The sequence below is a fragment of the Lemur catta genome, chromosome 26 (assembly GCF_020740605.2).
Source record: "Lemur catta isolate mLemCat1 chromosome 26, mLemCat1.pri, whole genome shotgun sequence".
Classification (NCBI taxonomy): Eukaryota; Metazoa; Chordata; class Mammalia; order Primates; family Lemuridae; genus Lemur; species Lemur catta.
Window position 1 is genome coordinate 6,412,632 of NC_059153.1, and position 27,805 is coordinate 6,440,436.

General features: G+C 42.5%; 1 protein-coding gene across 1 annotated transcript; it reads right to left on the minus strand.

The window, feature by feature from the left end:
• Positions 1 to 27,805, minus strand: PRSS12 (serine protease 12). The gene is made up of 10 exons (XM_045537311.1): positions 27,561 to 27,805; positions 20,476 to 20,654; positions 18,631 to 18,772; positions 15,318 to 15,514; positions 13,040 to 13,181; positions 11,044 to 11,249; positions 8,354 to 8,432; positions 7,205 to 7,327; positions 3,266 to 3,546; positions 1 to 836 (listed from the first exon to the last, which is right to left on the minus strand). The coding sequence occupies exons 1-10, from the start codon at positions 27,803 to 27,805 to the stop codon at positions 529 to 531; spliced, it is 1,902 nt and encodes a 633-aa protein (XP_045393267.1). The 3' UTR covers positions 1 to 528.

A 27,805-nucleotide genomic window follows, 5' to 3' on the forward strand; every position in this document is an offset into this window, starting at 1 on the left:
TGATATGTGAAGGTTTCTTGTAAGTCTTTTGAAAAGACCTCGGCATAAAAAGGAAATAACGCCACTCTTTTGAATGTAGTGAAGGGTATTTTTTATGTCAAATGTGGGCACTTACTATAAATTCATACACCATATTGATTGAATTGTATGGCATTCTCAGTCCAGGTAAATGTAAAAACAGCCATAATTGCAAAATCAATAAAGAAGAATCTCTGGAGAATGCTGAGAAATAGGCAAATAGATAAATACGGCTCAGATGAGAATAAGTTGAGTTTCCGGTGAAATCTGGGTAGACAACAATCCTAATTACGGACAATCAGTATTACACTGAGGTATCTGTAACCAAAAATGTTCACATCACAAATTCTCAAAAGCAGCACAAGGTACACACTTCAAACCACAATGTAAAGCAGAAACACGGGTCTCAATCCGCATCAGTCGTCCCCTCGGGCTGACTGCTCACAGTGGAGGTTAAAACTGCCATCAGTTCCTTCAAATACGGTTCCGTCTTGAGGTTTCCATGAAGAATTACAGTTTGGTGACACTTTTTATCCAAGGGACAAAGGCTGAGACTTTGGTGTAGACACCAGGGGAGTCCTTGACCCCACAGCCATGTCCCCAGGAGGTCACCCCGTACACCACCCAGCTCGCGCCAGGCCGCTCACACATGAGGGGGCCCCCGCTGTCTCCCTGGCAGCTGTCCACGCGCGTGTGTTCGCGGAGGTTTCCGGCACAGAGCATCCTCCCCGTAAACCGACCCTTGTAACGTTCTTCACAAACCCGCTTGGGCAGCAGGGGGATGGCTGCTTGCTGGAGCGTCCTCGAATAGGCTCGTCCTACTCGGACCAAATATCCGAATTAGTCAACGGGGCTCCAGCTAATGATCACAACATTTAACAGTTTAGCAAACGCTTAACGGTCTTAAACACAATGTCTGCTGTGGCATTAGTGTAGTTTAAATGGGTGATAACTACCAATGGCATCTGTCATTAGCTGCCCTTTTGCATGCTGACACTTTTACCCTTACTAATTTGCTCCTCAGTACTGAATCTTTTGAGGAATAATGAGTAACATTGGTAACATAAAGGTAATCTAAAGAAAGCACGTTTGTGCAGGCTTTACTAGTTGAATTCTGTATATTAAGAAGCTGAGAATGCATGCTGGCTTTGCATATCACATCTAGTCATGTGAGATTCACCTACTTCATTGCATTAGAGGATTAATACATGGCAATTATATATATAAGCACCTAAGGTGGCAATACCTGTCCTAAATAGGAACATGGCATTGTGTAAGAGTGATTCGGAAATAAAACATTGCACAGACTTTCTGATACAGGCTTCAGTTTTGCCACCTGGTATCAGTGTACTCTATTTGCTGGTAAAGCCATTCATCCCTTGTTCGGTGGCTAACGCATTCCACCATTATTCTCCGATCCTATTTACTAAACTGAAATAAAGAATCCACAATGAAGTACATTGTACAAGATGTACTCCCTGGTCATTCCTATGAACTCAGGTATAATGTCCCAAGGAAGGTGACTGTACTCCCCTGTCCGCTATAGATGGTCTACATTCTGCTGCTATGAAATAGCCTAAGCCCGAAGTCCAGCTCTAGTTTGGAATAAAACACTGAGATATATTTATGTTTACTAAATAAAACCTTATTGAGATTATCCACCAGTAGAAACACACTTGTTTGACACTCTTCAAGAATGCAATTTTCAGTGTAATTATTTTCAATGGAGAGCAGCCAACCTATTATTTCTCCTTATTCAACACTCATTTGTGAATTGAGCAGGTAACACAGGTGAGACTCGGGTCTGTCTCAAGACCCATCCTGAGCAAGCACCAGCCTGTACACGTTGATTTAACTCTACGGCAAGATAATGCAGACAGCGTCCGGGCAGGGCAGGGGACCTGAGGCCTTAAGGCCACATGTGGCCTTCTAGGTCCTTAAGTGCAGGCTTTTGACTGAATCCAGATTTTACAGAACAAATCATTTTATTAAAAGGGGTGCAGCCTAGCACTCTGGGAGGCCGAGGCAGGCGGATCACTTGAGGTCAGGAGTTCGAGACCAGCCTGAGCAAGAGCAAGACCCCGTCTCTACTAAAAATAGAAAGAAATTATATGGACAGCTAAAAATATATAGAGAAAAAATTAGCCAGGCATGGTGGCGCATGCCTGTAGTCCCAGCTACTCGGGAGGCTGAGGCAGGAGGATCACTTGAGCCCAGGAGTTTGAGGTTGCTGTGAGCTAGGCTGACGCCACGGCACTCACTCTAGCCCAGGCAACAGAGCGAGACTCTGCCTCAAAAAAAAAAGGGGGGGGGGTGCAGGAGAGAAAGATGAAGCTTTTCTTGCCTCCTTTGGTGCTTAATAAAGAACAATCTTGCAATCAGAAGGCCGCAGTATTTTTTAGTCTTAAAAATAATTAAATTAAATTAAATATAGACTGCCAAGCCCAAGTCTCGGAGTAGGGTCTTAAAATCTCTTCCCTCATCCCCGCCTCACTAGTTTGGGGAACTAAAAGTTACTAGAAGTTTCTCTACCCCTAAACTCCACAGGCAATTGAGTTCTCTCAGTTTGGTGCTACAGTTCTGACTTTTAATTTTCTTGCTTTTGTTACGAGACCAATCCTCGCTCTGTCACCCAGGCTGGAGTGCAGTGGCGCATTCCCACCTTAACGCTGTCTTGAACGCCTGGGCTCCAAAGATCCTCCTGCCTCAGCCTCCCGAGTAGCTGGGACTACAGGTGTGCACCACCACACTTGGCTGATTTTTTTCTCTTTGTGGAAACGTGGTCTCCACATGAAAGTCCAGATTACACATGTGCATTTCACACTGGGCAGAGTCTCCAGACGGCTAAGCCTAAACCCATTTAAGATCTTACTGCCCATATAATTTCTTTCTATTTTTAGTAGAGATGGGGTCTTGCTCTTGCTCATCCGTTTTTACTAAAAATAGAAAGAAATGATCTGGACAGCTAAAAATGTATATAGATAAATTAGCCAGGCAGGGTGGCGCATGCCTGTAGTCCCAGCTACTCGGGAGGCTGAGGCAGGAGGATCGCTTAAGCCGAGGAGTCTGAGGTTGCTGTGAGCGAGGCTGACGCCACGGCACTCTAGCCCGGGCGACAGAGTGAAACCTGTCTCAAAAAAAAAAAAAAAAAACCTTACTGCCCAGAGCACGCCCACCTATGCAGGTGACACCAGACACAGGGGGCACCCGGCCTCCCTCACTCGTTCCTCTGTGTCGTTGGCATTACCTGTGTCTCCCCATCCTGTTACATAACAGTTGGAGGCCGTCTTCTGTGGCCTCTCTCTCCGGAGCGGTAGACAGGCTGGTAGGACGTGGCTGCTGAGTCGGGCGCAGTGGCCTTCTGGTCCCTGTAACCTCACCAGGGCAATGTCATAGTCGCTGCTGTCCGGCCGATACTCCCGGTGGATCACGATCTGCTCGATTCCAATTTCCTCTTCAAACTCCTCCGGCACCAGAGTGTGATAATCCCCAACGCGAATGGCGTAGTTCTTAGTGCCGTTCCCGTACCTAAGAGGCGGGGACAGCTGATGAGACACTTGTGTCACATACCGCAAAGTGGCAATTTTCAGCAAGGAGGTATTGGACATGTTGTGAGCCTGTCCTTGAAATCGTCAGCCCCTCCTGTAAACGTGACCTTCTTGCCATTTCTCTGACCCGCAGTATCAGTCCCCTACTGAAATTCACCATCATCACCTGTTGTCTTCATCCATGTCCCTGCGTAACCTAGGTTACCGTGTCACTCTCTTTTCCGAGAAGGAGCACACATGGTAGATGAGTGGAAAATAAAGGCTAATCATTAATCTGTCATTTCCCCCTCAAATGAAAAAGACTCAAGACAGGAACGACAGTCTGGGCAAAATCACTGTCCTGTGTTTGCTATCTTTGTTTTCCTGTCATTTCCGAGAGTGTGAGGTCGTCACCAAGCTCCGGGAGGGGAGGAACCAGGTCTGACCCTTGTACCCCTCCAAGCGCTCAGTGCCAGCTACTTTCTTCCCAACAGACAGACTCGACACTCCCCCTCTGTGAACCGAACGCAAACCCAAACTATGTCCTCACGTTAACGCTTATTCATTGGATTCTTTCGCCTCTTTTAAACCTTAGCTCAGATGTCGCCATGGTGAAATCTACTTTGACACCTTGTATGTAAAACCCCAACCCACCTCAAGCCCATTCCCAGACCCCTGATTAGTAACTTGGCCTTACGCCCTCAGATCTATCCACACATCTCCGAATGACTCCTCTCCCGAAACTCCTCCTTGATCATATTTCAACACTCAAAAACCATCGTTGGTTTCCGGCTGCCGAGTGCATGAAAGAGAAACTCACAGCCCCAGGCCCTCCTGGCTTCTGTCCTCTAAGTCCAGCTCCAGTGTCCCCAGTGATCGCTGCCATCCCTCAAATGTGGCTTTTGCCCTCGCAGCTCCATACGCTAAACACCAGATGCTACCCCCCCTGCCCCCCACCAGCCTCCACCCGTGCCCGGACCCACCTCCCTCTGCTTGAACAGATGCCAGAACACAACCCACTTTCCTCCCCCATACGGTCCATCCCTCCTTTGAACTGTCCTGGTGCTAAAGAAATAAACAAACATAAACTCTTTCTCATGGGAAAACAAAAATGATCTTATCTCCCTTTAACATCTGTGGTCTTTGAAGCAACAGGCAACAAATCTAACCGGATTCCATACAACCTCTCCTTTCGGTTGGCCCTTCCTGGGGCACTGTGCCATTTCTCATGGCGTGGCACCCAGAACTGAGCACAAGTCTCCGTGTGGTAGAGACAGTGCTTTTGTCCCTGACGACAGTGTGAGACAGAAGAGCAATGCTCTTCGCTGCTCTATCTGGACGCTGTTCCATCAACCGATGCCACCTAAGACTGAGTTCACTTTGTGGACAATCGCATTACACTGCTGACTTGTATTAAGCTTGCAGGACACCAAAACTCGAGAGTCTTTTGCACGTGGGCTGTATTTCAACCAAGTTTCTTGGAACTAAAGGCAGCATTTTGCTTCACCCTTATTCCATATTGCTTACTAGAATCAGCCTATCAAGGTCTTTTGCTATCCTGATCCTGTCTTTCAACATGTCACTTGTCTCTCCCAGTCTTCTGGCATCCAAAAATGTAATTTACTTACCATTGGTGTCCTTTTTCAGTTTAGCAATTAATATGCTGAGCAGGACAAGGATAAGTGTCTGCCAACTCTATTCTTCCCCATCAACATTCTTCCAATGTCCAGACTACTCTATCCCCCAAGGACGTGGGTCTTAACCTTTATTGTACATAAGAATGACCCGAGATGATTGAGGAAAATGCAACTCCTGGGTCTCAGCTCCAGAGATTCAGTAGATGTGTAGGAGGGCCCAGGAACCCGGGTTATTAATGAGCTAAATCAATCTAACATTGTGGTGAGAAGATCACACTTTAAAAATAGTACGCTAAACTTTTTTGATCATATTAGCAATATCAATGGGAAAACAATCTATAAAAAAAGGTATAAAATTAGGTCCCTTCCTCACACCGTATACCATACACGACGTCTCTCTCCTCTGGGCTCCTGTAGCAACACCGTAAACTCTACGACAGCAAGAATCCTATCTGCCTTGTTCTAGTGCACAGCACATTCCTGGGAATACCAGGGGTTCAATAATTATTTTTTAAGTTAATGAACAAATGTAACCTTTATTGTCAATGCCATTCATATAACACAGGAATACATTAAACCCATTGGTATACAGGTGACTTCTTAAACTCAATTATTAATAGATCCCAGAAATGGCAAACATTATGTAAAATATCGATTTGTATCTTGGGCAGCACCTTAAACAGGGAGGATTACTGCACAAGTATTTATTGAAATAGGTAAGTGAAGAAAATAGAGATCCTAGAAACAAGGATATATGAGAATTTGGCATATACAAAGTTAACATAAATCAGTGGTTAAAGAATGGAATATACAATAAAAAGTACTCGGAAAACCACCTATAAAAAAGGGTATAAAATTAGGTCCCTTCCTCACACCATATGCCATACACAAAAATAAACTGTAAACAGATTAAAAATCTAAATATGAAAAGCAAAACTGTAAAATATTCTAGGAAGAAAAGTAAGAAACTATCTTCATTACATGGGGCCAGAGAAAGATTTTTAAAATAGGAAATATAAAGCTTTTATAAAACTTTCAAGAAAAGATGATACAATTAATTATTTTTAAACATTTTTGTAAGAAAAAGATCATCAACAAGAAAAAGGACATGGTCCAGAATGGGCAAAGGTATTTGTAACACATAACAACAAAGATAGGAAAACAAATAAACTGTGGTTGAGTCTTACAACAGGAGTGAGAATTTGTACGGCAGTTCAAGTGAATGAACAAAATCTACATGGATGGTTTGCAAATAGAAAATGAGGCAAAGGTATGTACTATATGAGATCATGTAAAAAAAAACATAAAATGAATTTTTGCTTGGAAACATTTTTTCAACAACATGGGACATGTTTTTCAAAACTTTCTATTGTGACAATTTTCAAGCACAAAATTAAAGGATAATCGTGTCATGAGACTCCTTGTACTCATCCCTTCGCTTCGGTAGTTAGAAATATTTTGCCAGACTGGCACGCTGGATTTCTCTGTGTGGCCTTCCCTCTGAGCTGGGAAGACTTCAGAAGGGATTGATAAAAAGTCTGGGATGAAAAAATAATCAGGAGTATAAACGCAAGAAATGACGTAGATGCCACCTGATTTTCTAGAAGGTACAAATCGAGCAATCTAAAAGACACAAAATATCAGGATTCCAAGGATCAAGAACACTCAAACTGCACTCGCTAATTCCTTAGCATTCTTATGAAAAATAACTAAATAAACCGAGGTCTCTTCCACCTCCGTGGGGACATGATTTCACCCCCAGACGTGTTCCTTGGGGAAGCGCTAACATAGCCCCTCTTCTCTTCTCCCTAAATCCAGAGTTTGTTTTGACACAGGGTAGCAAGTGGCTTCCTGAGGGCTCTCTTTGTCCCCTTGTGTCACCTCACTCACCCGCACAGTGCTGTCAGCACAGACAGGGACGCCAATGGCCGGCTCTGACACCCCGAGCACTGGAGAGCCGGAAGGTGCTGGAAGAACCGGGGGAAAGAGCCAAACTGAGTAACTCGGGGAGGGGACACCCACCGCTTGAAACAGTGTGCGGCCGTGAGGACCCAGCAGCTGCTCAGCAGGGTGGCCCCGCAGAGGAGCCGGCCACCTCCGTGCGGTGACTTCAGCCGCAGGGAAACCTGCCAAGGCCAACCGCCCCTAGGAAGAAAATGAGCCACAGGGCAATGTCAGGAAGGCAATGAAAAAGAAAAAAACAAGAGAAAGAGAGAGAGAAGAGCACCAGTTAAAGCAATGACTTGAAAAAGGAATAAACACAAAAGGGACTTGAGCATGTAAGATCCCTTCCCGCTCTGAGACTGGCCGGGTACCAGCACCTGGGAAGACTGGCTGCAAAGTGGAGTCTTGTCACACTTCCTGACTCGAAGTGTCATTGCTCTCCCCGCTCACCCTCCCTCCAGCCGTCTGAAGGAGCATCTAATAAACAAAGTGCTGGTTTTCCACGGAAAACTCAACAGACAAACGACTGATACTAACATGAATCAAGTCTGACACAAATATATTCTAAATTACATGAGTCTCTGTCATTGGACTTTTTTTTTCGGGTCTCTGGTTAAATGATTTTGTTTCTGCCACATAACTTTTCAGCAACACATCTAATCTCGTAAATCAGAGGACAGGGATATAAGAACAGGGTCGGGCTGGCGTGGTGGCTCACGCCTGTCATCCCAGCACTCTGGGAGGCCGAGGCGGGAGGATCATTTGAGCTCAGGAGTTCGAGACCAGCCTAAGCAAGAGCGAGACCCCGTCTCTACTAAAAATAGAAAGAAATTATACGGACAACTAAAAATATATAGAAAAAATTAGCTGGGCATGGTGGCGCATGCCTGTAGTCCCAGCTACCCGGGAGGCTGAGGTAGGAGTATCTCTTGAGCCCAGGAGTTTGAGGTTGCTGTGAGCGAGGCTGACGCCACGGCACTCTAGCCCAGTGACAGAGTGAGACTCTGTCTCAAAAAAAAAAAAAGAAAGAAAAAAGAAGAATAGGGTCTATATAAATTAAACACAGGTCAAAAGACAGTGTGATTATCAGCGCAGTCTGTATTTAGTTTAGAAAATAAAATGAATGAAACAAATCCCTTCTATAATAATAGAACATGCCTAGTTTGTAACGCTGTATGTACATAAATAATTCTTTAATATGGAAAATCTGCTTTGAAGAACTTTTACCTTAAGGAATTTTTCCCACCAATGATCCGCTTCTGCCGACGGTGCAATAACCTCAGGCCACAGACAGACGCCAGGGGCCCTGAAGGAGGAAGGTCAGGAGTTAGACCCTCGCTGCTGACGGAGGGGTAAAGGCACAATAAGTGGTGTACACTCGGATGCTTCCTCCTCTGTGTCAAAATCCCTTTCTCTGCAAATTGTAGGATAACTTTTCCTATAATGAAAATAAAAAGTGTCCTCATTCGACCAAACGGTAGTAAGTTGCAAACACATGGGAAATTTTATGAGGTTTCAGCTCCAAGGGGTTTTAGGGCTTCTGAGTCATGTGACCCCGTCTAGTGCCTTGTCCTGGTCGTGTCCTGCTGCCAACTATAGAAGCTGTCCCGGAGTTCAGGAATGTCAAACAAAATAAGAGAATGGCAAAGGCAGTAAGGGTCTAGTTAGACTCACTTTCCAAATACACCACTGTTCCAACCCATAGATGAAAATGTAACTCAGAGGAGCAAATCACATTCCCAGGCTAGAATTCGGATCTGAGTTTACGTTTACTCGGGGTATTAACGTATGAAAAGGGTTTGCTAAGCCAATTTAAGCGGTCAACTGTATTGATGGGTAATACAGTCAAACTTCCCCAGGTAACAGACTTCTGTCAGGAACATATAAAAAAGAGTTCAATGAAAACGACATGCAAGGTGGTGTACAAAAGAAGGGCAAATCTAACAGATATGACCAATTTTTAAAATAATTTTAGAAAGCAAGAGAATGTATATAGAGGTACTTAGCTTCTTTGGTTAAGTACGTGTGGATCAGGCACAGATACGCACTGTCTTTCCATTTGCGTAAGGACAGAAGGGTGGGCATCTTGCCAAGAACACGAGACCTCATGGGGACTAATGGTCCCCCATGATGCTCAGGTAGAAGAGAGCCCAGTGGGGAATTAGCAGTCGTTATTTCTTGATGGAGAAAGAGGTCCAACAATGTGTACCAAGATGATTAATTTGCCAAATGATCTCAGAGGCATGCTGTCAAATTTTAACTTCAGCTCTTAGAATATGAGTCCTCTAGATGACACTGCATATTATAGGATATTAGAAAAAAACATAAGTTTCCAATAGTGCTCCAAGTTGGCTCAATGTATACGATGCCAAGAAAAGGAATGATGTAACAGTGAGCAAGCAAAACCTGAAGTTGACATCACTCTGGGACAAAGCACCAGATTGCAAGAGAATAAAATGTATTTAAACCCACAAACTGTCATAAAAAATAAATAAAAAGCAAAATGAAGTTCATTTATAAAAGGACCCCATCAGACGACCAATGACCAATGACTTGAGTTTGAATCACCTTATAGAAGTCACCAGTCAAGAGTGTGAATATCAAATCAATCGGTTCCTGAGCCAGTTTCTGTAATCTAGCTAGTGTAGCAGGAAATCTTTTTACTTGAGGTCTGGCAACATTGTTATAACCATGGAAAGGACTCAAAATAAGTATTGCCACAACTCCGGGAAGGCATAAAAACAAACACATAAACAATGAAGAAGCAAACCTACAGTATCTCATATTTTAGAATAGGTTTACATAGAAGTGTAGTAAAATATTTCACAGTTATTGAATTTTTATATTTTATAACTACTTCAGGGATTTGACATAATCCAAAGAATCAGTTATATTCAATTTGTAAGTGTAGTTTAAATTATTGAAGGGAACTTAATAATCAGCATTTAGGGAAAACTGTCTTACCAATTCATATGTGTATGTATATGTATATATAAGAAAATAAAGCACAAGGAGTTGTCAAGGTTCTTTCTATACTCAAAAGCTCCTCAGATAGTGAAGAATCGTATTAACAACATCCAGAATGCTCTAAAATGCTTAAAAGAAAAAAAAATGTTTTTAAATGTAAAAAAAACACCCAACATTGAATTCATTTATTGCATTGCCTTTGGCAGTTATTAAAAGGTTTTAGAAAAGAATAATACTCAAATACTTAGATGTACCTGATCTTAACAAAAGCCAATGGCACAAAAATATGAACTTTCAATACAGACAAAGAGATGACTGTTCTTTTCAGCAAATGTAGCAAGACCTTATCCTTACAAAAAATTATTTTAAAAAAATTAGCAGGGCGTGGTGGTGCACACCTGTAGTCCCAGTGACTTTGAGAGATTCACGTGGAAGGATCGTGTAAGCCCAGAAGTTGGAGGTTGCAGTGAGCTGTGATCACAGCACTGCACTCCGGCTTGGGCGACAGAGAGAGAGACCCTGTCTCAAAAAATAAAATAAAATAAAAAATATAACAGAATAAAATAAGAGTGAAGAAGTGCCTTTGTTGGATTCATCTCTCTATTTCCATTGCTTTCCTTTTTAAGACGGAAATATCAATTCTGGATCTTCAAGGACAGCTCTATTTCATCCAAAGAAGGGAATATAGGAACGGCTAAGAATGTACAAAGAGGGTGATCCCAGGGATCACAGTTTCTGGAAATCCGCTCCTAGCCCTGAGCATGCTCTCTCTGCAAGCCCCACCTGGGCAAGTTTGCCAAGAACCACTGCTCTAAATACTACCACCAGGAGCAGGCACTGACTGCATACGTTCTTGCTGCACGGGACTTACGTCACCAAAGCCCTCCTTGGAGTAACGAGGTGGGGGTCAGCATCCCGTGGCTTGCTTAGGGCCCCAGAAGGCGGCTCACCTTTCTTGCTGTTACCTGACGCTTTCTTGCCAGAATAATCGCAAATAACGCCCGCATCCTCGCTGTGGCGGCAGTTGTGTCTTCCGATGTCCTGCTTGATGCAGTCAGCCAAGGACCGCTCGTGTCCTGTGCACTTCACGTTGTCCACGTGGATGGGTCCTGCTCCTTCCCCAAAATAAGCCACGCCTCGTGCTCTGGCGGGGCCCCTGCAAACAGAGCCTTCTTAGGCACACGGAGAGTCAGTCCATCACGCGTCTGAGCAAATCACAACCTGTGCCCCCATTCCACGTTCTTCTCTAATTTTTGCATATTGAAATTAGCATCTGCATGTGCTAAAAACCATTTATTTCATGACTGTCAAAAAAAAAACCTAGCCTGTAATCCTAGCCCTCTGGGAGGCTGAGGCGGGAGGATCGCTCAAGGTCAGGAGTTCAAGACCAGCCTGAGCAAGAGTGAGACCCCATCTCTACTAAAAAAATAGAAAGAAATGATCTGGACAGCTAAAGATATGCATAAAAAATTAGCAGGGCATGGTGGCGCATGCCTGTAGTCCCAGTTACTCGGGAGGCTGAGGCAGGAGGATCGCTTGAGCCCAGGAGTTTGAGGTTGCTGTGAGCGAGGCTGATGCCACGGCACTCACTCTAGCCCGGGCAACAGAATGAGACTCTGTCTCAAAAAAAAAAAAAAAAAAATCAATTCCTGATAAATTAATGATATAGTTATAAAAGGCAAAAGCTTTAAAGTTTGAATTATAGGACAACTATCCTTAAAACCTCAAGTTAGGCAAAAAATTAATTAAACAAGACATAGAAGGTATAAACCATAAATTAAAATATTGATAAATTCAACAAAAATTAAGAATTATGCTTTACTAAAAACCCCCCTAAGGAAAGTAAAAAGATAATTAAAAAGTTGATATTTATAATACATATTTGCAAATATATTTGTTGGTGAATACATTTTCTAATCGAGGAGAATAGCATACAGTATACAAAGAGCTCCCAGAAATTATTTAGAATTTTTTAAAAAACCAACAACCCAAGAGAAAAGCAGTCAAGACAGAAACCAAGACAGAAAAAGACGTTTTACACAAAAGGAAATATCACCCTCGATCTCATTAGGATCAAGGATGAGTAAGGAGGCAACACTAGCTACCCACCAGATTGGCACAAATTGAAAAACAGATGATCATCATGGCGGCTGAGCGTGTAAATCAGTGCAGCCACTTAGAAAAGCAATCTTGTATCCCTTGCTAAAATCAGCCGTGCACATAACCTGCAGGCCAGAAGTTCTATTCCTGATTATGCTCACTAAAAAATCTCTCATACTCTGGGAGGCCGAGGCGGGAGGATTGCTTGAGCTCAGGAGTTCAAGACTGAGCAAGAACGAGACCCCGTCTCTACTAAAAATACAAAACCTAGCCAGGTTTGCAATGCGAGCCTGTAGTCCCAGCTACTCGGGAGGCTGAGGCAGGAGGATCGCTTGAGCCCAGGAGTCTGAGGTTGCTGTGAGCTAGGCTGACGCCATGACACTCACTCTAGCCAGGGCGAGAAAGTGAGACTGTCTGAAAAAAAAAATTTTAACTAAAAATAAGTAAATAATTTAATTTAAAAAAAAGAAAAAAATAGAAATGTTTAGTGATGGAAGATTCCTGTGCCCAAAAAGATACTTCTAAAGTTTCTCTTAGAATTAAATCTTTTTTTGTGTAAAACTCATTTAATGATATTAAATAATAATAAATGGTCACTGGATCAAATTTGCATTTGCATTGTATCAAATATTGTATCTTACGTGACATAAGGTTTCTCATGATAGAAAAATTTGCATAGACTCTACCTGTTACTTTGTTATAATTCTGAATCAAATCAACATGCTGCCAGTATTTTCAGCTGAATAATATAAACGAATTTTAGGTAAGAAGTAACTCATTAGAACAAGCACAAAAAAGTCAGAAATGGGCATCAGTAACCACCCCAAATAACTAAGCTTTCCTTACTTAAAGCCAAGCTGCCGACAGACCACAGCTGCGTCCTTGTCACTCCATCCATCGTCGCAGATGGTTCCCCACTGGCCATGGATAAAAACCTCCACGCGTCCCTCCTTCTTGTTTTCTCCATCCACCAGTCGGAGAGGAAAACCTAGGCCGCCATTCGAGAGCATTAGAACAGCCGAAACAAGCATGAAGCATGAGAGACTCAAACTCCTGGGCTCAAGTGATCCTCCTGCCTCAGCCTCCCGAGTAGCTGGGACTACAGGCATAGGCCACCATGGCTGGCTAATTTTTTTCCATATATATTTTTAGCTGTCCAGATAATTTCTTTCTATTTTTAGTAGAGATGGGGTCTCGCTCTTGCTCAGGCTGGTCTCGAACTCCTGAGCTCAAGCGATCCTCCCGCCTCAGCCTCCCAGAGTGCTAGGATTACAGGCGTGAGCCACCACGCCCGGCCTCTATTGTTTCTTAAATGCTGTTATTTGTATCAGTAAACCACGATCTCCTTTCTCTAGGCTTATCCTTTCAATATAAAGTATTTTTTAGTAAGTGGGAAAGTAATGATCTGTTGGACTGAATAAATGGTCATATGATCATATCCTCAAAGGATATTTGGCTCAGACATAATGTTCTTTGGACAAATGACTTGAGTTAATAGACACATTATCGAGATTAGAATAGAACCAAAGAGATTCATAATAGTGATCACATATTTTATTAATAATTATCACCTTCCGCTTTTTAAATTTTTAAAAAATACATTTAGAGTCCTAGAATTAAAAAGAGTTTCAGGTGAACTGGAAAGGTCAGTTGTCCTAACCATCCGATGTAGTTAACAACACAGGCCTGCAGAGAACTCAGATTACACGGTATTCTGTCACCAGATGTGGTGACAGAGCACATCTGAGCTGTCACCCCAAGACCCTAATACTTGCTCTCTGGGGTCGAGAGGGTCCATTTCTAGCAAACAGCTTCCTTCTCCCCAGCCACACGCAATCATTTATCACATAATCCTGGGGGAATCAAAAGAAGAATAGGGCAAGGGACAAGGAGAACAAATGCAAAGAAAGAAAATTGGAACTCTAACCCGCAAGGGATAGAATAAAAACGTGTATTTCTACTTGATATAATGCTAGATTAGTGCAGTGAGTCACCACGATCTCACCGTTCAGAGTACAACAAGGAATAACCATCCACTTTGACGAACTTAAAGTATGCAATATGCTTAATGCTGTGGGATTCAACAAGTTTTGTTACTTTATAATGTGAAGATCTCAGCTTCACGGTCCCAAAACAAATGGATACAAGAAGGGGCAGGTTCAATCCTGAGGCTAAAAGACCACCTATGGCATTTTAACATCCACACTCACACACAGTCACACTCTCTCTCTCTCTCTCTCTCTCTCTCTCACTCACACACACACTCTCTCTCTCTCTCTCTCTCTCTCTCTCTCTCTCTCTCTCTCTCTCTCTCTCTCACACACACACACACGGATGCATGTGTAGGTACATAACAGAGCTACAAGAGCATTTCTGGAAAGTCTTCCGAATGCCTCCTTCTGTATTTTTCAGGGGTATTTATTCTCCCCTACTTGTCAGACATTGAGAATCTGTCAAGAATGTTTAACTGCTCTTTGCCCGTAAAAGGTTCTGTATCTAGAATTATTGCAAGACTGTTAGAGGAGTTAGTGGCCTTTGATCCAACTACAAAGCTAAAAAAAAATTATAATTTGGGAGTAGCAAAGGTCCCTGATGGGTTTCTGGAATACAAGAGCATCCTAGAAAGATGGGTGGGCTATTAGCTGCAAGGAATCCACTTAGAAGCCCCCTGACAATCTCGAGAGAGCAATGGCTGGCCAGGGACAACAACTGAATCCTTAGATGCAGGGCAGAGCTGGGGTGGCGGTGAGGGGACGGAATTTCTTTTTTTTTAATCCTGTCTCACATAGTTCATTAGAATTCAAAGTAAATAAAAACCAGAGCAGGGGACCAAGGAGTAGGGGGATGGATATTGCAGCTTCTTTAGTCCATACCTCGGATACATGTGATCCTAAACATTTTAGAAACTTCAGCTTCTAAGTAAAGAAACCCAATTTAGGGGTAGACATTTCATAGTTGGTGGAGAGACTCAAAAGATTGTTTTTTCTCTGCATAAAATTGACTGAAAATTAGACAGTTATGGGAAATAGACCCCCCCAAAAAGCGCCATTGCACATTCTGGAGCAGCAGGTGGAGGTGCAGCGGCCACTGAATTAGGGATACCGAGAGCCGGGCCAGTCCTCACCCAGAGAAAGTCTGTGTCCCTCGCTGCCAGGGTAGCAGGCGACTCCAACGTCCTCGCGATGGCCACAGTCATGCCGCCCCCAGGGCTTCCTGGAACAGTCGAGGAAACTGGTTTCCTTTCCAGAGCAGGTGACGTCGTCCAGCCATATGGGACCAGTGCTTTCTGGGAAGTGGTTTGCGGAGGCTTGTTTGCCATATCTGCGACAATAAAACAAACATGGTAGACTGCTGGCTTCAAGGAACCACCACACATAAAACAACCTAATGAAGTGTCATGACTTCAGAGGGTAAGAATTAGTGCTTTTCCTACCTTGGGGTCAAAGCTCTAAGAGCTGTGATTGCTCCATCACACACGTTGGTCATCTTAACAATTTTCTATTATTTCACTGGGTAACTAATGAATAACTAATCCTCTTTCCCCATTCATTCTTGTGTTTTGTCTACAATGTAACCCGCCCATCAAAGAGAATGCAGACAAAGAGGAAAACCCTCAAATTCCTGACCATAGAAGTCACAGTGTGGACCAGACGGTGAGAACACGGAGCTCGTGTTGGCCACCTGAGCTCACTGATTCCATCCGCTTCTCCAGGCCTCTCTGCTAACTGACCTCTTCTCTAGTAGGAAAAGTGCGGATTAGTTCAGGGATGACTCAGGTACTGTTCCTAATCCGTGATGAAATTTGGATTTCGGCCCATGAAAATCAGAATGACAATGTTCTTAGCTTTTCATAAGATTATATAAACCCAAATTTTTATAAATTATATTTGTGTTCCAGCTGACTTTATTTGTAACATTGCACTACCAAAAAACTAAATATGTTATAACAAATATATACGTTGCAGAATAGGAAAGATTTACAAAATAAAGTTGGTAATTAAGTTAGTCTACACCCTTTCATTCTCCCCCAATTTTGTTTTCTTTTGTTCCATAAAATCCAAACCTCCAGAAATCACTGAGCTTAAGGATATTTTAGGTATCTTTCAGTTCAAACAGTCTATGAAATCCAACTCTTACTCATAAGTTTTATGTCCATCATCTCCCTCAATTCATGTTCTTATTATTTCTGTGCTAAGAATACAAAGAGATCTTTCCACCTGGCATGAGTTTTCTTAATTTCTTTCTATACAAGTATTTATTAAATTTATTTAGCAAGATGAACATTTTACTAAATTAAAACAGTGAAACATTTAATTGATCGTTCTAAGGCTTTTTTCCTATTTGCTGACTAATTAAGCCTTAACTAGAAAAGTAATTCACCTAAATCCCACATTGCTATCATTTTTCACCATTTTTACATGAAATGCCCCAATCTGATTATCATCTGTCCTTATCAACCATATAACAAACAACAGGAAGTCGTTTTACTTTGGGATTGCATTTGTACAAAGAAACCTAAAAAGTTTATCCTTGTTCTCATGCCCCCCAAAATTATTTTTCAAAAATTCCTCCCTAAACTACAAGTAAATGTAGCACATGCTTTTACTACCCTATAAAACAATCACTTAAAACTTCTAACACACATTATTGAGAACAGTTTTAGAACCAGTAAGTTTGTATACTACTGTGTATGCAAGAAAAACCGAATGGATTTGTGAAACTAAATAAAATACGGAGAAAAAAATCAATGTCATTCATTTGTTTTCATTAATAAGGAAAAAATGTGGATATAAATAGTAAACAACAGGATTTATGACTATAAATCTAAGAAATTGGGGTATAGTTAACAGTCTAATAGAGATTTACTTAAACAAAATGACACGTATTAAGAAATTCTCATTAATTAAATGTCGATACACTGCATTTATTTGGCTGTTATGTCATAACCCTTTACCCAATAATTATAACCGCTCTGCCCAAGAAGATTCAAGACATGGGACAATTACATGCATTTATATCTTCATGATAGCATTATTGTAACAGGCAAAATTAAACTAAATATTCAACAAGTTATGGTATGAACATTCTATGGATATTGTTATTAAAAATTATGACTACATAGCAACATAAAGGTAAAAAATATGGATATAAAAATTACATGTCCACTACTAGCGCTGATATAAAATCATACACACAAATTATAATAATGATGATGTAAGAATAAAACATTGTGGATGGTTTTTAAATTTTCTTTCTTTTCCAAACTTTCTCTGTTTTATATTACTTTTATAAATTTTAAAATATACATTTAAACACAGCTTTGCCTAGCTTGAATGAAGGCATATTTTTAAGATGGAATGAATATTTGCAAATAGCTCTATCTGAAGCTGCAATGAAACAATGTTGCCAATTTTCTTCAAGCTTCAGACAATTCCTTCAAGCATGACACAGAAACACGAAAAACAAGAAAGAATGGGCATTCATTCAATATTTAACGGAAAGGCATCATTTGCGGTTACGGGGACATACTTGGGTCTGCTCTGGAATGCGCTGTGTGTGGCAGGGGACGAACGTCCCCAGGGTGACACTTGGCTTTTACGTGAGTGAGGGCAAAGGCGAGTTCTAGAGGGCGTCTCATAACAAGAGGGCTGTTTTTCTCAAATAAAAGTGAGAATCACCATCACATTCTGAGAAAGGGAATAATGAAACACGAAAGCATTTGACACCGGATGTCTCTGCAACTAACGACATGCTACAGTATTGGAGCGTGAGAATGAAATCGAGCAAAGTCTTGCTGGAAGAGACACAGAGAGACCTAGAAGTCACCCTGGCTTCAACCAATTGTTCAAGACGAGGGGTGGTGGCGGGAAAGGTGAATGAGACAAACAGCAAGAGATGGTCACCCATCACCTTAGAAACTGTCATGGCTTTTATTGTTGTGCTTCCCTAGATAGGTAGAGAGATGATAGCGAATATGGATTTTTAGTATTATAGAAATTCCAGGCCGGGCGCGGTGGCTCACGCCTGTAATCCCAGCACTCTGGGAGGCCGAGGCGAGAGGATCGCTCGAGGTCAGGAGTTCGAGACCAGCCAGAGCAAGAACGAAACCCTGTCTCTACTAAAAATAGAAAGAAATGATTTGGACAGCTAAAAATATTTATAGAAAAAATTAGCTGGGCATGGTGGTGCATGCCTGTAGTCCCAGCTACTCGGGAGGCTGAGGCAGGAGGATCACTTGAGCCCAGGAGTTTGAGGTTGCTGTGAGCGAGGCTGACGCCACGGCACTCACTCTAGCCCGGGCAGCAGAGCGAGACTCTGTCTCAAAAAAATAAAAATAAATAAAATTAAAAAAAGAAAGAAATTCCAATAGAGATTACACAATAATATTTTTAAAGACAGAATCTGGCATTCAGCTGCCTCATCCCAGTGAGCCTTACTTAAATCCCAGCTGCCGACAAACCACATATGTGTTCAGCTCCGTCCAGCCGTCGTCACAGACAGTACCCCACTGTCCCTGGTGATACACCTCCAAGCGGCCCTCGTGGCTGCCTTTGCCCCCTGCGAGTCTGATGGCCCCATCTGGGATGAGAAGGAGACACAGAGACTAAGCAAATCAACGCTCAAAAACAGGCAAAACAACACTGTCATTTCACGAGAACTATTGCAGCTTCAGGCCTCTTGTTAAACTTGTTATCACATCTGTGCTCGGTGACCTGGGGTTACTGTATTGATGCTGAAGTGTGACAGTGTTCCTTTCTATGTGTACTCCTGTCCTCTGAGTAGAAAAATATATCCTGATATAATTCCGAAGTATCTATTTAAATTTTTCTGGACTAAGTAATATTTGTGACATTTCCATAACATCAGTCTTTGAAATCTAAGCAGCATGGGCCAGTTAAATGTAAAAAGTAAGAACACATATTAACTTGGAGATGGTTCAAAATTTCAACTGCAAATAAAAAATATTAAAATAAGACGACAGAAGAAACTATTCTGGATAAAGGACAGTCTGTCGGGTTAATGCACTTATTATTCCTTAGGCGTCCATGAGTTATAAAAACTGGAACGCACATCTTGCCTTTGTTCTTTTATTGATGACACAGATCTGAATTGGAATCTTATTAACTGAATAATTAAAAGAGCTTCGAAGCAGATACACAGGACAATAAATTTAAATTCTAAAAATGTAGATTTAAAAGCCATTTTCCATCCCAAATAATCCAAATACTCCTCCTATCAAACAAATAAATAATCTTGGGTAAAAGTCAGACTTCTCATGAATCTCTGGGATCATTTAAAGCAAATAAAGGTCTCTTAGCAACAGAACCATTTATGAACATAACACTGCACTGTCTGCAAGGCACGCGACGAGTATTACCTCATCGGACCATCACAGCAACGCTACAAGGCTATCTTCATTTGAAAGAGGGGGAAATTGCGACTCAAGAAGATGATGTGCTCTGGTTTAAAATCTGGCATAAATTATCTATTTTTATTGACTACCAATGTGTTAATCTGCTAATAAAAACAAAGGCATGTAGGGAATTGTCAATAAAAATATAAATTTAGTATTACGTAGGCTCCAAGAAGTTATTTTTTTAATTTTTATTAAAGAAAGATTTAAACAAAGAAAATTTTATTCAAGTTCTTTTTGCCATAAAAACAATGGATTTGTGATAACTCAACTTCTCTCGACTGTTCATTTCCTTCTTCTCACCCCCAACATGTAATCACACACACACACACACCAGTCTGGACTCAGACACGCCCTTCTCCTACCCCCTGACATGTTTCCACAGTCGTGCTACAATCTGGAATAGTCTAAAAACTGAGCAAAGCTCACTTGGTTTCTTTAATAGTGTGCTTTCGTCAGCAATCGCATCACTACGGTTTTACCAGCTATAAACACGTTAAACACCTTCTGAGAGTCAAGCCAAGTTAATAGACGAATGGACTAAAGACGTAATCTTTACATCTACTGCCTGAAATTTATCACTGCACACTGATTTCACTACTGAACCCTACGTTGCAACAAAGTCTCGTGTCCTGATCAAGTTTTACAGGACTGTAGAGCCTTAAATTGCACAATTCCGAAATATCTGTGAATAAGGAGATAGTATTTTGATATACGATTTGTGTTCTTTTTTTTTTTTTAGTTTGATTTGGGGGATTGATGTGTGTGCCCACGTGGTGATACCATCTAAACCGAGGGTGAGGGGCGCCGGGCAAGCCCCAGCGGTGCCGGGGCAGGGGTCCGCGCACGAATGGGGCCAAGTCCTTGCCTGTGACGGGGGTGCAGGACACTCCCGCGTCCTCTCTGTGGCCACAGTCGTGCTGTCCCCAGGAGCTCCTCGCACACTGCTCGATGGAGAGCTCGTTCCCCGTGCAGCGCACTTCGTCCAGCACCACGGGGCCGGAACCTTCTCCAAAATACGCCCCGCTCCACGCTTTGGCGATGCCACTGCGGAACACAGGATTCCGGATTAGACATCGGAAGTCGGTCTGGCGCGTTACTGTGGCCCCTGGTAAAAGCACAGTTATTAATCCTACTTGCCAACTCTCTTCAAAGCTCATGCACGACTTTCTGTGTCTCTTTTTTGTTTGTTTGTTGTTGTTCTTCTCATTTTCAGCCCTTACACACGTTTCAGAGATCATTAGGGATGCTCCAATGTGTACCCTCCTTTTCTCCATTAATAATGGAACCTTGGCCGGGCGCGGTGGCTCACGCCTGTCATCCTGGCACTCTGGGAGGCCGAGGCGGGAGGATCGCTCGAGGTCGGGAGTTTGAGATCAGCCTGAGCAAGAGCGAGACCTGGTCTCTACTAAAAATAGAAAGAAATGATCTGGACAGCTAAAAATATATAGAGAAAAAATTAGCCATGGTGGTGCATGCCTGTAGTCCCAGCTACTCGGGAGGCTGAGGCTGGAGGATCGCTTGAGCCCAGGAGTTTGAGGTTGCTGTGAGCGAGGCTGACGCCACGGCACTCACTCTAGCCCGGGCAACAGAGCAAGACTCTGTCTCAAAAAAAAAAAAAAAATAATAATAATAAAATAATGGAACCTCAGATATTCAGGAGGACAATGGCTATCCAGAATAAAGACCATTTCTCCCAGCCTCCCTCCCCTCCTTCTTTTTTTTCTTCAATGTATTTTTTGTTGTAAATTGTCAAGATAGTTGTAATGTTACAGGAAAAGGGCAACTAAAATAATGGGGAAGAGATATAGGATCAGTGAAAAAACAAACTAAAAATATAGATGCTGTAGTCTAAAAATGACAAGGCTGACAAGGGCTGAAAATGCAATTTCTGCAGTCATTCATCTTTTGACAGGCAGTTACGATCACTGGAATCTGAGGTTCTAGTGGTGTCACTTCCAACTGTGGAAGAAGTAAATTTACTATGGATAAACTTGAGAGAAGAGACATTTTTGTTAGAAATAGAGGTGGCTGCAACAGAACTGAAAATCACAGCGACTTAAACAAGTTTAGACTAGAATTTATTTCTCTCTCGAGAGACCAGAGGTAGCTGCTGGCTTGAGGGCAGTAATTAGGGCCCCAAGCTCGTTCTTGCTTTCTCTACTGTCATCCTTAGGGTGGCACCTTCTGGCCCAGTGTAGCTCCTCAAGCTCCAGCCACCTCCTCTGTCCCGCAGTCAGCGAGGAGGCGGCAGTGGGACAAGGACAGGACACTTCCTACAGTGATACGTGACACTCCTACCTAAACATCACTGGCCCAAACTCAGTCATCTAACATGGGTGCAAAGTTTGATTTGGGGATGATGAAAAATTCTGGAGAGGGACAGTGGTAATAGTTGTACAGCAATGTGAATATACCTCATGTACTGTAAACTTAAAAATTGTCACAACGGTAAATTTTGTGTTACATATATTTTACCTCAAACTCCTGGGCTCAAGCGATCCTCCTGCCTCGGCACCACCCCAGTAGCTGGGACTACAGGCCAGCGTCACCACACCCAGCTAATTATTTTCTATTTTTAACAGAGATAGGGTCTCTTGCTCAGGCTGGTCTCAAACTCCTGACCTCAAGCGATCCTCCTGCCTCAGCCTCCCGAGTAGCTGGGACTACAGGCATGTGCCACCATGCCCAGCTGATTTTTTTCTATATATTTTTAGTTGTCCATACGATTTCTTTCTATTTTTAGTAGAGATGGGGTCTTGCTCTTGCTCAGGCTGGTCTCGAACTCCTGACCTCAAGCGATCCTCCTGCCTCGGCCTCCCAGAGTGCTGGGATTGCAGCGTGAGCCACAGCGCCCGGCCAGACTCTGAGGTATAAATCTGGGCTACTCTGGGGAACTGACCGAAACCTCCCAGGCGTGGACGCCACAGCTGGACACAGGGATGATCAGGGCTGACCCGCAGGGCGGTAGGAACTAAGGTGACATGATGCACGAGCTCAGTAAACACCGGTTCCCGTTCCTCTCCCGGCACCGCCAAGCAGCTCCCCCTCTGCCCTGGCCCCCAACAGCTGATGAACAACACATCCTTCACGGGATGCAATTTACCTAAATACTGCCTGGTATTTAGTTTAAACAGACACCAGAGTTTTTACCTTCCCTGCTCCCCAGAAGGCAGAGCTGGGGAGTGGGGAGGGAGGAAGAATCAGTCAGCATCTTAACCTTTTCTGGTTTTAGTGCTGTAAATCTGTTTTATTTATTTCTTCATTTTAACGTAATTTTAGGAAGAATATTTATGGAGGTAATTTGTAGCCTATAAAACACTGGACAAACATACACATTATTTTTGTTACAGATTATACGGTGATGGCCCAAAAGTTAAGCTGAGACTTGCATTACTCAACTTCAGATTCTCGGTGAACACATACATAATCAGAGGCAAACCTTTGCAAGTATTTTAATGCCTGCAAAGTATTTTACCAAAAAAAAAAAAAAAAAAAACCACACAAGGTTGTAGTGGCCAAAACAAAACTTTTTGAGCAAAGAAATTATTCATTTTCCTACTAACAGTGTCACTCTGCCTCCCACTACCTGTGACTTCGGGGCCACTGGGTGACCTCAGGGGGCCGAACTTCCTTACCTATCAAACAAGGTCTCTTTCCTGCTCAAGAATTCCATATACCAGGCTATCTTTATTGTAAAGTTTATAAAATACTTTTTTAATTTTCATGAACAGTAAAATACATGAGCAAAAAAAATTTTTTTAAAGAGCAATTTATACCAGAAAAAAATTTATTCTAACTACTCAATAATATGGTTGTACATGATCATTTTATGGCCAAAAAAAAAAAAAAACCTCAGGGGAAAGAAATGTCCAAAATTTTAAAATTCCTGTGTAAATTATGGCACGTCCACACAATAAAATATGATGTCACAGGACTCAGCCATGCTTTTAAGTGTTTTGAAAGACATGGCGAAATGCTTTTAATGTTAAGCAAACAGAAAGGAATTCTAATTAAAATGTCTCCACCTGAAACTTCACTGGGTATATATGTAGTCTCAAGTTATCTAATTTTCTAACATCTGGCTGCCTCCTTTCCTGCACCTTACCTTTCTCCAAGTTCTGAGTTAATCCAATTTAAGCGTCTTAAGCATAATAATTCGTTTTGTATCTAGGAAGCTTGCCAGCTAGCAAAATACACAGACAACATTAAAAGATGAGGGTCAACACAGACAGCATCGCACAGGGAAATTGCAAGCACTATTCCAGGGAGGCATGACGTAGCTGCCCCCTGGGAATTCAACAGAGCAAATAAGACGGGAGATGAAATTTGCTTAAGAACAAAGCATACATTGAGACAAGCCACAATTACGCTCTGATGTCAACCATGTGTCATTAAAAAACTATCTCATCTGAAAGTACTTAGCCTTTAAATCAATGAGCAAGACAGATTAGAGAGGAGGAAGAGTTGCAGATTACCCTTTAATGCAAATTTACGAGAGAGCTATAAAATCCAGTGCAAGAAAGGCAAACCAACAGTGTCAGCTCAGGGCATCAGAGAACTTGTGCTAAAAACAAATCTCTACAAAGCTGGGTTGCTAGTTGTTACGAGGGCTTTGTGGAGGATCTTTGCTGCCTTGTATACGCAGAGATATTTTTCCTTTTAGCCACTTTTCCAAACATGAATCCCCTCATACAAAAAGAGCAGTGAGCTAGTGCTTGAAAAAGATGTTAGCACTTTGCTTAACTCATGCGTGTGCTCAACACGAACATATGGCCTCCTTGTGACTCCATCTCTATGTTCTGTGTAACAACTGACTGTTGTTGTCAACATGGCTTTGGTTCGAGAACTACTTAGATAAGTGAAAAAAAATCTCTGTCACTAAAGAAAGAACTCTGCATTACAACATGCATTTTTAGGATGACTTCAATAACTATAAATGCAACTAATATTCAGTGTCATTTAAAGTTTCTATGCATCCTTCTAAGCAACAAAAGCTTGGCTTTTTTTTTTTTTTTAGACAGAGTCTCACTCTGTTGCCTGGGCTAGAGTGAGTGCCGTGGCGTCAGCCTAGCTCACAGCAACCTCAAACTCCTGGGCTCAAGGATCCTCCTGCCTCAGCCTCCCGAGTAGCTGGGACTACAGGCATGCGCCACCATGCCCGGCTAATTTTTTCTATATATTTTAAGTTGTCCAGCTAATGTCTTCCTATTTTTAGTAGAGACAGAGTCTTGCTCTTGCTCAGGCTGGTCTCGAACTCCTGAGCTCAAACAATCCACCCACCTGGGCCTCCCAGAGTGCTAGGATTACAGGCATGAGCCACCGTGCCCAGCCAAAAGCTTGGCTTTTTGCCACAGAAACATATTAATAATAAAAATGCCTTACAGCTTAAACTTAGAATAATCCATATTGCCACTGGTAATATTAAATGTTATTACTATACTCTTAAAGTTCTTAATACTTTTGGCAAAGACATAGGTTTCCTAGTAACTCATATGAAAATCAATTAGCACACTCCTTCACACATAATTAATAACTCAGTAAATACACATATATACTTGGAGTGTTTTTAAAAGATAAAAATTCATAGATATAGCTAACTAAGTAAAAGTTCTAGATAGATAGTGTTTGATGATCTCACCATCAAATGCTCAGTTTACTTTAAACATATAATAATATTTTTAAATATAATAGTACCTAATTGGACTGCCCTTGATAACCAATGTATATGGTAGACTTATTATGTGAGCTAACTGCCCTGCAGACACAAAACTCCATAAATTAGGAAGTATGTTAGAGATGAGAAAACTGGGACTAAGAGGTTCTGTTGAGTCCAAAAGGACTCAATCTCTGTTCTCAAAATCTTATGCTATGCTAACTCCAACACCAACATCCAAGAAATTTAAGAAAACTGGTCTTGAAATTGATAGTCAGAACACTTAAAAAAAAATCTAGTCTCAGGAATTTAATGATTAATTACAGTTTCCTGAAAAGGAACCGAGTGGCCCTACTCCCGACTAGTCCAAAGAAAATGATCACACCAGTAAACAACGCCAGTAATTATGGTAACACCTGTTGGCAGAGGATTTATCATGCTTCTTCCTGCCCCCTGCATGAGCTACAAATTAGTAGTTAGACCCTAGACTCAGTTACAGAGGGAAAAATGTAACTTTGCAGTGAAGAATCAGAACCTGGTGCTCAATATCGGCCTCAGGTGTAGGGAAAACCAGCTATTCCGTGACCACTGAGGAGATGCAAGATGAGAACATGTCACCTGTGATGATTTCTAGCCAAGTGTTTGCTTTGATCTTCAAGCCTTTGGACCTAAACTCTATTTCAAGAATTGCAAGAACCAGAGGAATAAACTGAATGACAATAGGAAGAAGAAATGATGAGAATTCCAAAGACGGAACATTCTCCGGAACAACCGGCCTGGTCTCTCCGACAAGTCAGGGCCATGGAGAAAAGAGGTCGCTCTGGAACCAAAGAGACTCAGGACACAGCACCCAGACACACTGCATGTCTTGGACCAAACTCTGCTTCAGACAAACCATCTTCCAAGGACGTTGTGGGGGCAGCTGTTAAAATTTGAATATGACAGAATATTAGACAATGTTAAGAATGATTACCAATCATATTAATTATGATAATGATTTGGTTATGTAGGACGGTGTTCTTATTTTTAAGAGATGCATGCTGAAGTACTTAGAGATAAAATGTTAAAATGTCTATATTTTAAAGTATCAAGTTCAATATAAACAGAGTTTTGAAAAACAGGAGAGCCAATTATAAAAACAACTGGAAAAAATTTGAGTATAAATGGTTCAAGGTTCAAAAATCATGGCCCAGTGTCAAGGGTGATGGCTAACCGGACAAAATGATACACAAACAAGATTTAATCCCAGGCTGGGCACGGTGGCTCACGCCTGTAATCCTAGCACTCTGGGAGGCCAAGGCGGGAGGATCGCTCGAGGTCAGGAGTTCGAGACCAGCCTGAGCAAGAGCGAGACCCCGTCTCTACTAAAAATAGAAAGAAATTATATGGACAACTAAAAATATGTAGAAAAAATTAGCCGGGCATGGTGGCACACGCCTGTCGTCCCAGCTACTCGGGAGGCTGAGGCAGGAGGATGGCTTGAGCCCAGGAGTTTGAGGTTGCTGTGAGCGAGGCTGAAGCCACGGCACTCTAGCCCGGGCAACAGAGCAAGACTCTGTCTCCAAAAAAAAAAAAGATTTAATCCCAAAAGGCCTCCCTTTCACTCCCTCCTGAGTGCTAAATGAAATATTTTTAAAATTTGAAGTAAAACGTTCACTTTTAAAAGATCCCCTGATCCAATTCTAGACAAACTTTGAAGCTTACTGTACCAACATTGAGAATCATTAAAAAAAGGGGTTGAAGATCTGAAATTCTAACGGAACCTTCCAGAGTAAGCACAACCCAGGCAGAACGGAAGGCGGGTTTCCAGGCTGCTGTCTTGGCCGCAGGGGCTTCCTTCCCACACTCTGCACGGGATTATTTCCTTTGCACGTGCATAAACATCCTATGAGCTGAGCACACACCCAACAAACAAGGAAGCGAAGTTCAAAGGCTGAGGAAGTATCTGGGGGCCAGGAGCTTCCGTCAATTCTGAGCTGACATCTCGTGTTTTAGTGCAGGACTTTGATTAAGTTGCTACAGACGAGAGCGCTGGCCACTACCTGTCGCTGCTGAGAGCTACTGATGAAAAGCAGAAGTTTGCATTCTTAGGGACATAAAATCACCCTCATTCCGACACAGGCGGGCGAGACCCACACAGCACAGGTAAGTCAGGGAGCACAAAGACCCAAATGTGGCTTTTCCTACCGTGCAAGGAACCCTGACATTGAAACCAACAGCACCTGCCTTGGGGGATGGAAATGACAGATGCAAAAATCCAAAGGCAACAGAACAGAGCAGGGGCGGGACAAGCAAACCTGAGGCCCAGCTGCCTGCAGACGACCTCGGCGTCCGCGTCGTCCCACTGGTCATCGCAGACGGTGCCCCACTGCCCGGCGAGGTACAGCTCCACGCGCCCCTCCCAGGCACTGCGCCCGCCGGCCAGGCGGACCGCGGGGAACGCAGGGAACGACGCAGGGCCTGTGCGGGGGAAGTGAAAACGAGTTAGACCTGTGCGTTTACACTGATTGATGGCATTGCGAACATCTGATTCTTTGACCAT